General features: G+C 58.6%; 1 protein-coding gene across 1 annotated transcript in view; it reads left to right on the top strand.

The window, feature by feature from the left end:
• Positions 1 to 13,422, top strand: part of ACADSB (acyl-CoA dehydrogenase short/branched chain) — a 42,435-nt gene extending 29,013 nt beyond the window's left edge. Inside the window, exons 5-11 of the mRNA XM_055119109.1 lie at positions 233 to 403; positions 2,265 to 2,390; positions 4,014 to 4,106; positions 7,393 to 7,482; positions 10,173 to 10,310; positions 11,902 to 12,001; positions 12,200 to 13,422. Coding sequence (XP_054975084.1) covers positions 233 to 403; positions 2,265 to 2,390; positions 4,014 to 4,106; positions 7,393 to 7,482; positions 10,173 to 10,310; positions 11,902 to 12,001; positions 12,200 to 12,270 — 789 coding nt within the window. The 3' untranslated portion in view covers positions 12,271 to 13,422. The remainder of the gene's footprint in view (positions 1 to 232; positions 404 to 2,264; positions 2,391 to 4,013; positions 4,107 to 7,392; positions 7,483 to 10,172; positions 10,311 to 11,901; positions 12,002 to 12,199) is intronic.
• The last annotated feature ends 243 nt before the right edge of the window (positions 13,423 to 13,665 follow it).

Raw genomic sequence — 13,665 nt, 5'->3', positions numbered from 1 at the left:
TGCCCTGGGGTCCAGCCCGGGCACCACCGATGGACCCCAAGACCACCAGGGCTGATCGCTGAGCACAGTCAGAAGCAAGCCCCGAGCACTGCTGGGTGTGCCCTCCCCTCCCCACCCCAAAATCAAGGCGAAATTAGTGAGTAAATAAATGCAAACCCCTGCCACCCGGTGGGGAAACGTTTTCTCTGCCGTGGCGCGTGTCTGAGCCGGGCCTGGACGCTTTGCTCCGCAGGTGGGCAGTTTCTGCCTTTCCGAGGCTGGAGCAGGAAGTGACTCGTTTGCCCTGAAGACCCGCGCTGAGAAGAAAGGGGATCACTACGTGATCAACGGGTCCAAAATGTGGATCTCCAACGCGGAGTACGCGGGGCTCTTCCTGGTCATGGCCAACGTGGACCCCAGCTCCGTAAGTCGGCCTGGCCGGGAGATGGGGGGCTGCCCCACGCCTACACCGTCTCTCCTTCTCTCCTCTCATCTTCCGGTTCCCTTTTTTTAGGACACAGCCTTAAATTCTTAATGCCCCTCCGCACTCGACCACGGACATCATTCCATCCTTTCCTAATCTCCTGAAATAAAATATTGTTGACATAGTTATTAATTACAGGGAGGGCATTTATTACTTTTTAATAGATGTAAAAAGCTGCTCTCTTATTTTAGAGAGTTTCAAGTTTCTGTTTCATCAGGAGGAATTGAAGTATACCTCTCTAATGCGTTTAGTTTTTTTTCCTCTTTTTCAGGGGGTTGGGGGTGGAGCTGATTATACCCAAGAACTCTCAGGGGCTGTGCCTGGCTGGTTCTGTTCTCAGGCGTGAGTGGGTCCCTGTGCAGTAGCTGGATCTGACTGCCTTCAAGGCGAGCTCCTCACCCCAGTACTGTCTCTGGCCCACCCCCTACTACATTTATTTTATTTCAGAATATTTATATATATATTTCATTTTCATAAAAGTAGTTCACAGGGGGCCGGAGCGATAGCACAGCGGGTAGGGCGTTTGCCTTGCATGCGGCCGACCCGGGTTCGATCCCCGGCATCCCATATGGTCCCCCAAGCACCGCCAGGAGTAGTTCCTGAGTGCAAAGCCAGGAGTAACCCCTGAGCATCGCTGGGTGTGACCCAAAAAGCAAAAAAAAAAAAAAAAAAAGTAGTTCACAGTACTTCATTACAGATAATATCCAAACACCAGTCCCACCACGGAGCACCTTCCCACCACAGTAAAAGGGAAATATGCTGCTTTTGTTGAGTAAATGAGAGGAAGTGCAAGAGGTCCAGGGCATTCTGTTCTCTTTAGTTTATAATCTCTGAGTCTCTCTTGATAAGATTACATGGTGCCAGGGGCAGCTAGTGGCGTGACTGCCAAGTTGCTGGAAAACTGGGGAGCTGGGGGGAGGGGCCCAGTCCCGATCCAAGCAGGCTTGGAGATCTCAGTCGTGGGTTTCCTCATACCTGGGTCTTTCTGCTCTTTTCCACTTGGGTGAGGCTCATCGGAGCGTGTGGAGGGTGGCCTTGAGCGTGGTGGCGGTTGGGTTCTGGAGGTTTTTGGCTGCCCGGGCTCTGCTTGGGGCAGGGAGGGAGACTCAACCCGCCCCCCCCCCCCCCGAGGGGCCCCGGTGAAGACAGCCTGGCGCGGGCTCAGGACATTCTGCCTCTTTCAGAATATTTGATCCAGCTGGAAAACAGCAAACTATAAACACAGCCTATGTTTTGTCTTTCATCTAAAGCGTACTTTCATTGAATTAAACTTTAGTTTGGGTTTTTTATGGGGGGGGTGCCACACCCAGCGATGCTCAGGGGTCACTCCTGGCTCTGCTCTCAGGGATGACTGCTGGCAGTGCTCGGGGGACCCTGCGAGATGCTGGGGCTCGAGTCCGGGTGCAAGGCAGACGCCCTCCCTGCTGTCCTATCGCTCCAGCCCCTGTTTAATTTTTTAAACCCAGCTCACAGTTGTTGTTGTTGTTGTTTCTTTTTGGGTCACACCTGGCGATGCTCAGGGGTCACTCCTGGCTCTGTACTCAGGAATCCCTCCTGGCAGTGCTCGGGGGACCCTATGGGATGCTGGGAATCGAACCCAGGTCAGCCTCGTGCAAAGCAGATGCCCTTCCCGCTGTGCTGTATCGCTCCACCCCCCCATCACCCCCTAGTTATTTTTGTCCCAGCGCGTGTCCCAGTCCCAGGCCCTCGGCATTGATCACTGCAGACTCCAAGCCATCGCTGCTGTTGTCTTCCCTCCTCGGCGTGCGGGGAGTGACGCCGTCTCCCCTCTCCCTTCCAGGGCTACAAGGGCATCACCTGCTTCCTGGTGGACCGGGACTCGGAGGGCCTCCACATTGGGAAGCCGGAGAACAAGATGGGCATCCGGGCGTCTTCCACCTGCCCGCTGACATTCGAGAACGTCAAGGTGGGTGCCCGGCTGTCCCGGCAAGAGCGCGGGGGAGCTTGGCAGGCAGAGGAGTCGAGAGTGCCCAGCTCTGGGCAGTGTCCCGGGTACTTCCGTGGGCACACTGACGTGCCCCTGCCACACGGCGCGGCCAAGAACACGTCCTGCCCAGCAGCTGCCTCCGGTCGAAGGCAGGAAGTACGGCCAGGGTGTGTCTCGTCACCTTTCTGTGCATTAACCCTTCTGGCACCCGAGGGCCACAAGGGGGCGCTGCTGCCCAGTGAGAGGAGAAACGCAGGGCCGCGCTGCTGGGCCAGTGGGGGCTTGTGCTTCCCCCACCCCCAGCCCCCAGCCCAGGTGACAGTGTGTGCAGGGGGGGGGGGCGTGGTGCAGCCCCTGCTCACTGCCTCAACCAACGGCTGGTCAGAAGCTCAGTTTGCGGCACTCATTGTTCCCGGCCAGCGGCCACGTCCTGACAAACTTTTTTTTTTTCTTTTTGGGTCACACCCGGCGATGCTCAGGGGTTACTCCTGGCTCTGCACTCAGGAATCACCCCTGGAGGTGCTCAGGGGACCATATGGGGTGCTGGGAATCGACATGCAAGGCAAACGCCCTCCCCGCTGGGCTATCACTCCAGCCCTACGAATAAACATTTTAATTTGTTTCAGCTCCCCCCTCCACCCTGGTGTATTGTGCCCACAAGCACACGTGCACACATATGCATGCATACACACAAACAAGTGCACACACACATATATGTGCATGCACACACACAAGCACGTGCACACACACATATATATGCATGCGCGCACACACTTGCATATACACACATGCGCACACACACACACACACACACACACACACACACATACCCCTGTTGATTTCTGTCGGCTAAGAGTGCCACCGGAGAGAGGAAACGTTTCGTACCCTTGCTTCCCCCTAGAGCCCCGGGGCATCTGTGCGTCCTGATGTGCCCCACGCGGGCCAGGCAGGTGCGAGGGGAGTGTGTGAGGCCGCTGAGCGTGGACGAGAGGCTTGTCCTGCTGGGCCCCTCGGGGCTCGGCGGTGAGCGGTGGGGCCTCCACCCCTGCGTCTCGGAGAACTTCGAGGAGACACCCTGGAGAGACACAGGCACAGGCCTGCACTCGCACACCAGGTGTGCACGCAGACGCGTCTGCGTGCACACTCACAGACGCTTGAACACTCACTTGCATGCTTGCCCGCTTACAGATTCTCATACACACGCATGCACACTCCACGTGGTTAACACACTAAACACGTGTAGCGTGTGCTTCCATGCGTACACACTCACCCAGACTCTCGCGTAGGCACTCACACTCGTGCACGCTCACACACATGTGCACACTTGCACATGCAATCACTTGCACACACATGCACGCATACTCACTTGCACACCCTTACTTATGTACACCCATACTTACACACACACACTTGCTCAAGCACACACATGTTCCCACACGCACGCACGCACACACGGGCGCGTGCACACAGCGTGTCGTTTGCAATCTCCTCCGCTCTGTAGCACACGCGTGTGTTTGTATGTGTGTGGGGGGGTGTCCGTTACAAACGCATCGTGAGCACGGTTCCGGCAGCAGAGGGATGACCACACATCTTTCCCCCCAGGTCCCCCAGGCGAACGTGGTGGGGCAGGTGGGACACGGCTACAAGTACGCCATCGGCAGTCTCAACGAGGGCCGGATCGGAATCGCCGCCCAGGTCAGTGAGCGAGTCCGTGTGCCCGGGCCCGAGCAGGAGGAACCCGCCTGTCCTGCCGGCCGTGCCCACGCGGGGGCGCCCTTCGCTCCTGTGCAGGGACGGGGGAAGGGCGAGGGGGTCCGTCCTTTTCTGGAACCCCCACAAGGCCGAACGGTCACAGTCGTGGGCGTTGAGAGAATCACGGTTCTCTCCGGGACCTTCACTGCCACTGCAAGTGAAATATGGCGTTTAGGATTTCAAAAACTCATCCTCGGGGGAGAGTCGCTCTCTGCAGTGCTCAGAGGTTACTCCCAGCTCTGTGCTCAGGAATCACACCTGGTGCTTGGGAGGGGTCCTTGGGAGCCCAGCAGTGGGCTTGGGGGGTTAGAGCCAGCGTCAGCACGCGTGCACCCCAACCCCTGCACTGCCTCCTTGGTCCCTGGCCATGCTTTTATTGGGGGTGTGGTTGGGTTTGGGGGCCACACCCCGTGGTGCCCAGGGCTTGTTTCTGGCTCTGTGCTCAGGGATGACTCCTGGCGGGCTCTTGGACGCACTGACCACAGTGCACTGGGCACAGGGGAAAGCTCTCCCGCTTCCTGTCAGGCGTGACCTTTCTAATGCCCCTTAGATTTTTCTGTCAAGTGCTGGAACTTGTTTTCTCGAGGAGCAAAATGAACGAAGCTGTTGGTTTCGTTACAAACCCATCTCCGTAGATCATATTTATTTATTTTTATTAGTGTGTAACCAAAAGCCAAAAAAACGCATCGCCTGTGGGTTTCGAAGACGTTACCTGGTATCGCAGCTAGACCGGACAGAGGCACAGAGCCAGCTCTGGTTTCGCTCTCCCACGGTGCAGTTAGTTTGCAGAAGTGCAGTTGTCAGAGTCTGTTTCCCACACAGCTAGCCTGCGTGGCTCTGGAGACCCTGCCCTCCTCTGGTCTTTCTGGAGCTTTCCTGGGATTCAGCATCTTCCACTCGGGCTGGAAACGCTCGTTCCAGACTCAAATTCTGCTGATTTCTGCATTAAAACAGTCTGATCTTTGGTCCCAGCTGCCCGGGCAATCTTGTAAGCTAGTTAAAAGTTAAGGTAAGGGAGTTCTTCATTCTGGATTAGACCCGTTTTAGGAAAAAAAGCATCTCCAGCTGCTTCTGGAAGCATCCACCAGCCAAACTCCTGCCCTCGCGAGCTTCCGGCTCCGTGTTTCCCGGGAAGACCTTCAAGGCAGTCTGGGTAGAATATTGTCAGCCTAAGGCGTGGCAGTGCAGCGGGGAGGACTCCTGCCCTGCACGCAGACATCCTGGGTTCAGTTCCCAGCATCGCATAGGGTCCCCCGAGCCCCGCCAGGAGCAGTCCCTGAGCACAGACCCAGGAATCAGCCCTGAGCACTTCCCAGAGCCACAAAGAGCAAAGACCTGAGCTTTCGAGGACAGTGAGGCTGTGTCAGCTCGGAGCCCCCGACAGCCGGCTGCCACCTGCGGGACCTGATGTTTGGGCCGGGGGAGGCTCTTGCCCTTGGACTCTCTAGCTGGATGTTCTGTTCTCACGAAAGCCCAAAAATGAAGGCCCTAGGAAGATGTGAATGAACGCTAATGAAATATCGATGTTAGCAGGACCTCCCCCCCCCGCCCGCCAAATGTTTGACTATTGATTTCTTTCCCCTTTCCCTAAAACCTACACAGTTGGGCATAATGAGATAGTGATTTAATGGCTACGTCAGGTTGGACTTTATTTTTTTTTATTTTTTATTTTTTTTTTGCTTTTTGGGTCACACCTGGCGATGCACAGGGGTCACTCCTGGCTCTGCACTCAGGAACCACCCCTGGCGGTGCTCAGGGGACCATATGGGATGCTGGGATTTGAACCCAGGTCGGCCGCGTGCAAGGCAAACGCCCTATCCGCTGTGCTGTCTCTCCAGCCCCAGGTTGGACTTTAGAGACTGTTTCTGAGCGGAAAGTTCTCGATGGACGTGAGGCTGGTCTTCGTGGCTGTTTGTTCTTTGGGCCAAAGATGAAGTGGCTCTTTCCAGTGCTCTCGGCTTCAGCCGTGTGTGAAGTCACCTCAGGACTTTTATAAAGGCTGATGTGGGGCCGGAGCAATCGTCCAGCGGGGAGTACAGCGGGGAGGGCGTTTGCCTTGCACACCGCCGACCCAGGTTCGATCCCCGGCACCCCATATGGTCCCCTACACACCACCAGGAGTCATTCCTGAGGGCAGAGCCAGGAGTGACCCCTGAGCATCGCCAGGACCCAGAAAGACAAAATGTCAGAAAGCTGATGCTTGGGGCAGGAGCAATGGTACAGTGTAGAAGGCAGTTGCCTGGCACGCAGCTGGCCCAGAGTTCGATCCCTGGCATCCCAAGGTATCCCCCAAGCACTGCCAGGAGTGAGCCCTGAGCACCACCAGGTGTGTTCCAGACCGCTCCCCTCACCCCTCAAAGGCTGGTGCCTCAGTTTCCCCACAGGTGAGCTGATGCTCTGGGCTGCTAAGTGCCACTCTTGGTGTCCCGGTGCCCTGTCCAGCCAAATGCTTATTGACCCAGATCAGAAGCAGCTGCACAGGGGGGAGGAAGGTTCAGAATTGACTTCTGGGCCCCGGTGATAGTACCGCAGGGAGGGGCCTCGCCTTGCACACGCCCAATCTGGGTTCGAGCCCCGGCATCGGACCACCCGGTCACTGCCTGGAGTGACTCCTGAGTGCAGAGCCAGGAACAACCTCTGAGCACCGCCAGGTGTGGCCCCCAGAAAGAGAAGCATTGCCCTCCGCCCCTGGCTTCTGGGAGGATGCGGGTGAGCGCCCCGTGGTCTTGGAGCCAGTTCCAGTGAAATTTCCCTTCTGTGTGGGATGGGGAACCTCACCTGGCAATGCCCAGGGCTGACTCCCGGCTCTGCACTCAGGAATCACTCCTGGCAGTGCTCGGGGAGCCGTATGGGATGCTGGGGGTCAAACCCGGGCCGGCCACGTGCAAGGCAAGCACACTCCCTGTTGTGCCATTGCTCCGGCCCCTCCAGGGAAATTTCTGCGACTCGCTTTATACCCAGAGAATCGGAGACTCAAGGGGAACTTTCTGGAGAAGCCGCCGGCTGTGCCCAGTCCTCAGGGATGTCCCTGCATGCTGACACTCACTTCCTCACAGCCTCCCGTTTCCAGAAGCTGAGGAGAGGGAGGGGGGGTCCTTGACTCTCGGCTGCTGTCCCCACCCAGACCAATCCGTTGGCCTGTGAAAGGACCTTAGTAACAGGGCTGATCCAAAGCATCCTCCCGAAACAAAAATAAGAATTTCTGGTCTTTCCGTTTTCTTAAAAACAGATGCTGGGACTGGCACAAGGCTGTTTCGACTACACAATCCCGTATATCAAGGAGAGGATACAGTTCGGCAAAAGGCTGTTTGATTTTCAGGTACGTGATGATTGGCATCTTGCTACCGTCCCAGGCCCTCGTGGCCTGTTCGAGGGAGTCCACAGCCCCCGGGACTGGGTTTATCCGGGGACCATCCAGGGTGCTCAGGGGGCGGGCAGGAGCCCTCTGGTGATTGACAGCTGGCGGTGCAGTGCGGGCGCTGGGATGTGGTTCTTCTGGGCCCCTGCTGGGCCGGGGTCACCAGGGCCACCCCGGTGGTGCTGGGGGCTTCCAGGGCTATCCGATGGACATGGCACTGGGTTGGTGCCATTCAAGCTCCCCATTTCCGGGGACCCCCCCTCAAAGAGTTTACATTGTTGTTGTTTTGTTTCCTTTGGGGGCCACACCTGGTGGTGCTCAGGGCTCAGTCCTGGTTCTGTATTCAGGGATCACTTCTCCCGGTGCTCAGGTGTCCCTTGTGGGTGCCCGGGGCCCAGACGTGGGTCGGCCACATGGAAGGCAAGCGCCCTACTCTCTGCACCCGTCACTTGCTCCGGCCCGCCCAGCTCCGCCTTTGAAGCGACATTGTCACTCTGTTACCTGATCGTTGGCTTCTAGTTAATGTTATTTGCGGCAGGAGTGTGGTGACATGAAGCCTTGCCGAGGGCTGGGAGTCCTTTCCTCACGCCCTGGCTTCCGCCGTTCCCTGCGGTCAGTGCGTCTCTCCCTAGACCAGAGAGGTGGACTTGCAGACTCTGGGCCAGCATCTGGCTGTGCACGATCCGAGGGCCAGCCGTCAGCCCGGGGGGAAGCCCCGGGGTTTCAGCCCTTCCCTCCTGTGGGCCAGCCTCAGTCTGTGGCGCAGATGACCACCTGAGGCCACAGCCTCGTCCACCCACTGACCCGGTGCTCACAGGGAGAGTTGGGTTTTAAAAAATTGGTGATCGCTGGGGCTGGAGTGATAGCACAGCGGGTGGGGTGTTTGCCTTGCACACGGCCAACCCAGGTTCGATTCCCATATGGTCCCCCGAGCACCGCCAGGAGTGATTCCTGAGTGCATGAGCCAGGAGTAACCCCTGACCTGAGCATCACTGGGTGTGACCCAAAAACAAAAAAGTTGGTGACCGCTCATTTCCTGGATCTTGATCATGATTAGAATCATTATGGTGAGATTCAAAGGGATCGAGGTGCTTACCTTGTACACCATGGTTCGATCCTTGGCCCTGCATATGGCCCACCTGAGCAGAGCCAGGAGCACAGCCTGGTGTGGCCAAAGCATAATTAAAAAACTAAATTGTGGGCTGGAGTGATGACACAGCGGGTAGGGCATTTGCCTTGCACTCGGCCAACAAGGGTTCGATTCCCGGCATCCCATATGATCCCCCAAGCAATGCCAGGAATAATATCTCAGTGAAGAGCCAGGAGTAACCCCTGAGCATTGCTGGGTGTGACCTAAAAAGCAAAAAAAAAAAAACGGGCTGGAGCAATAGCACAGCGGGTAGGGCGTTTGCCTTGCACGTGGCCGACCTGGGTTCGAATCCCAGCATCCCCTATGGTCCCCCGAGTACCGCCAGGAGTGATTCCTGAGTCCTGAGTGCATGAGCCAGGAGTAACCCCTGTGCATCGCCGGGTGTGACCCAAAAACAAAAAAAAAAACCAAAACCAAAAACCTAAACTAAATTGCATAAATCTTGAAGTTTTTCTAAGAACACGAGTGCTGCCATTTCATTTTAGAGGGCAAATGTGTAAGTAACTTTACAAAATGACTGAATTTCCATGGGGGTGCCTTCTTTTTTTTTTTTTTTTTTTTTTTTTGCTTTTTTGGGTCACACCCAGCAATGCTCAGGGGTCACTCCTGGCTCTGCACTCAGGAATTACCCCTGGCCCTGCTCTGAGGACCCTATGGGATGCTGGGAATCGAACCCGGGTCAGCCTTGGCGTGCAAGGCCAACGCCCTCCCCGCTGTGCTATGGCTCCAGCCCCAGGGGTGCCTCCTGTGTCCCTCAAGGCTCCCGCACCAGGCAGGACCTGAAGAGTAAGCGTGGCAGGAAGGACTGACCCTTCTCCACGGAGCGTGTCACGCTGAGCGAGGCGAGGGCGAGGGACAGACACAGAATGACCGCGCCCACTGGTGGGCCATAAAGATACGTAGTAGGAGACTAACGCCCAGGGATGGTAAAAATGGAGGACAGGAGACAGGCTCCTGGCGGGGAGCGTGACAGAAGGGACCAGTGCGACACTGGTGGTTGGAAATGATCACCGTGCGCAAGCACTGAGTGTTGGCAGGAGACAGGACAAACATGGTGACCTCGCAGGACCCTCCTCGCACCCACAGTGCCTAAAGGGACGGAGGGAGGGAGGCAGGGAGGGATGGAACAGAGAGACGGAAAATGCCTGCCATAGAGGCAGGCTGGGCGGGGGTGGCGGGAGAGACACTGGGGACATTGGTGGCGGGACAGTGTTGGAGCACTGTGTGGCTGGAACCCGACCTCAAGCCACTCTATAGCTGCGTCTCTCACGGTGATTCCATGTTTCAAACATTGTCGTTCTCGGGGCTGGAGCGACAGCACAGCGGGGAGGGCGTTTGCCTTGCATACGGCCAACCCGGGTTAGATTCCCAGCATCCCATAGGGTCCCCTGAGCACCGCCTGGAGTAATTCCTGAGTGCAGAGCCAGGAGTAACCCCTGAGCATCGCCGGGTGTGACCCAAAAAGCAAAAATCGTTCTCTGAGCGGGACTGAATGTTTCAGGGGCTCCAACACCAAGTGGCCCACGTGGCCACCCAGCTGGAGGCCACCCGCCTGCTCACGTACAACGCGGCGCGGCTGCTGGAGGCCGGGAGGCCCTTCGTGAAGGAGGCGTCCATGGCCAAGTACTACGCCTCGGAGGTGAGCGGCCGTGTCCGGGCGGGTGTCCGCGCACCGGAGGGAGGCGGCGGGGCGTCTGTCTGCTGCCGGGCGAATCACATGCGCGGTCCAGTTCCGGCCCGAGAAAAATCGGGGTGGGGGGGGGTGGGGGTGTCTGGGCGGAGACGCGTCTCCACTTCCGGTTGGGCGGAGAGCCCCTAGCGCCCCTAGGTGCCTCTGAGGGTCCAAGTCACGGTTCCGGCTGGGGCAGAGTGAACGTCGTAGGAGGCAAAAAGCCCCTGCAGACACAGGCTTCCCAGGCGGGAGCTTGAGCAGATCGCAGGGCTGAGCCCTTCCCCGGTCCCCCCCCCAGACCTGGTCGCCCCCCCCCCCCGTCCTCTGGGTGGGCCCTGGGATCCCTTCTGCAGGGTCCTGCCTGCTCTGTCCCTGGTGCCTCCTGTCGCTCCCGTCGGCTGCACCCTCTGCTTGGAGCCGCGTTGTTCCTCAGCCCGTGCTGCTCTCCCGACCCTCCCCTGCAGCCTTCCCCACGGACGCGCCCCTGCCTGGGCAGCGAGGCCCTGCGGGCCTGGGTCCTCACGCTGCAGAGACCGGTATTCGTTCTTTCCTGACGGCTGCTAACAAATCCGCAGCAACGCAGCGGCCTAGAGCAGCAGGCACCGGTCCCCCGAGTGTCAAGGCCGTGGCGGGGCCCCGGGGTGCCTGGAGGAGCCGGGCCTTGCCGGCGGCAGCTTCCCAGGGCCCCCCCAGATGCCTGCAGGGATGCCTGGGTGCCCCCCCACCCCCGGGCTCAGATAAGCCCCGTCTCAGCTCCACCCCCGCCCTGGCTGGCGGGAGCCACTTGACAGCTTCTGGGGCCTGGTGCAGGGGTGGGGTCGGTTCTGCCACCCCTCCGTGCCACCTGCCGAGATCTCCCAGCTGGCCTGGCCCGGCCTCTCAAGCCGTGGACGTTGCTGGGGGCACTCGACCCCGTGTCTCCGATGAGCCCTAATTTCCTCACGTGCACCCTCAGCCTGTCACCCGGCCAGTGAGGGCTCGGCATCCGTCCGCCGGGCAGCCCCGAGAGAGGGAGCAGCGCCGTGGACAGTCCCCCCACCCTGCCCCGTCCCGCGCCTGCTGCCTGGGAGGGCGGGGTGAGGGAGCTGCTGGGCCGGCCACGTGCCAGGGATGATGCCCACCCCGGTCACGTGCTCCAGAGCCTCATGCGCCTCCAGATCCAGGCGCCCGCGCGCCCCCCGGGGCCTTCCAGGGCAAGGGGACACGCAGCACTGGCTCCGAGAGCCACTATGGCCGTCCTCCATTTGTCCATCCATCCACTCGTTTATCCTTTCCTCTGTCCATCTCTCCGTCCATCCATCCATCTGTCCATCCACCCATATGTCTGTCCATCCATTCCGTTATCCATCCGTCCACCCATCCATACACCTGCCCATCTGTCCGTCCATCCATCCTTCCGTCCATCCACCCACTGGTTCATCCGCTCGTCCATCCATCCATCATCCACCATCCGTCCATCTGTCTGTCTGGCTGTCCGTCCATGTGTTGGTCCGTCCGGGAGCCGGCGGCGGGGGCGCCTCGGTGGCCGCTGCCCCTCAGCGTGGCGCCTGCCTTGCAGATCGCCGGGCTCACCACGAGCAAGTGCATCGAGTGGATGGGCGGCGTGGGCTACACCAAGGACTTCCCCGTGGAGAAGTTCTTCCGCGACGCCAAGATCGGTAGGTGGCGCCTGGCTCTGTCTGCGGGTGTCCTCGGGCCCGGCTCGTGGGCGTCTCTGTGCCGGGGCACAGGCAGCTTCGGTCTCGGCAGGGTGGGGAGGATCTCTCTCTCCGTCTCTGTCTCTCTGTCTCTGTCTCTGTCTCTGTCTCTGTCTCTCCCTCCCCCCAGCCCACTCCTGACTGTTGCTTTCCTTTCAGGGACAATCTACGAGGGGGCTTCGAACATTCAGCTCAACACGATCGCCAGGCGCATCGACGCAGAATACTGACCCCCTCGGACGCCGCCAACCCCTGTGCCTTACCGTGGGGGGGGGAAGACCCCCCCACACTCAGTATTTTAGTGAAGCCGCCCACGGTGGTTTCTGGGCTCGAGATCTCTGCGTTTCTCCTTTCCTGCCCGTTTCGCTTCAGTCGTGTTTGGGGAGTGGGGAGGAAGCCGCTTTGCTTCTGCGGAGGCTCCTCAGGCCGGCGTCCCGGCCAGCCTCGGGCCCGAGAGGCAGGGCTGGAGCCATCGGTCAGCGCGTGGGGCACTTGCCTTGCACGCAGCCGACCCGGGTTCGATTCCCAGGATCCATATGGTCCCCCGAGCACCGCCAGGAGTAATCCCTGAGCACTGCTGGATGTGGCCCCCAAACCAAAAACATTTAAAAAAAAAAATCAATAAATGATCAGCATTTGGGCAAGTGGAGACACTGAAGGGTCACTCACTGAGATATTTGGGGTTTTTTTTCTTTCCTTTTCCTTATTGGAGCGGCCATTCCAGAGAACAGATTGCTCCGAAGTTCCTAAACGAAGTAGGAGAGGATAAGAAAATATGTAGAGAGACGCAAGTGCTAGGTACCTGAGGACGGGCAGGAAAGGAGCCACGCGGCTGTACGAGAGTGTCCGCCAGGAGACGGACGGAGAGTGTCGCGTAATCGGCCTTAAAGGTGGACCCCGGGACTCCCTCAGCGGCCACTTACGGACGAGACTCTGCCTTAGTTTCCGCGTAGCAGGGTGGAAGGATTCGCTGTAGTAAGCAAAGTGTTTTCCAGTATTTTCTGTGCAGCCACGCTCTGCCTCCCAGCGGCCCGAACTCTCTGTTGGAGCCGAGTCCTGGTCCTCACCCTTCGGCGGGGAGCTTCGTCGTGACTCCGGAGCTTAGAAACGGCCCCAGGTGGCGCTGTGGGCCCGGAGCGCAGGCCTTGCCGGCGGCACCCTAGGGAGTGACCCTCGGGCACACAGAAACTGAGATTTGTGTGAGGGGGCCGTGGGGCGTGGAGGGCAGCGCCCAGGGTGACCCTGGCCACACTTCACGCGTGTCAGCCAAGGGTAGGGGTGAGGCTCCCTGGGCAAGACACGTTCCTGCTTCCATCTCTGGTGCCCCAAAATGCATTAAAGAAGTAAATAAAAACAACTTTGCAGTTCAAGAAGCAAATCCATGCCTGTTGTCCTACAATCTAAATCAGGAATCACTCTTGGATTCTCCCAGTGTTTATTTTTCTCAGCAGCCAGCCTGGGTTCGAGACGTGGAAGCTGTTTCAAGGCTCACACACTCGCTCACAGCCATCGCTCATGTGGAAGAGAAAGTATCGCACAGGGGTCACTCCTGGCTCATGCACTCAGGAATTACTCCTGGCGGTGCTCAGGGGACCATATGGGATGCTGGGAATCGAACCCGGGTT

The sequence above is a fragment of the Sorex araneus genome, chromosome 11, assembly GCF_027595985.1.
Source record: "Sorex araneus isolate mSorAra2 chromosome 11, mSorAra2.pri, whole genome shotgun sequence".
In the NCBI taxonomy this organism is placed as follows: domain Eukaryota; kingdom Metazoa; phylum Chordata; class Mammalia; order Eulipotyphla; family Soricidae; genus Sorex; species Sorex araneus.
This window is presented reverse-complemented; position numbering and strand designations above follow the sequence as displayed.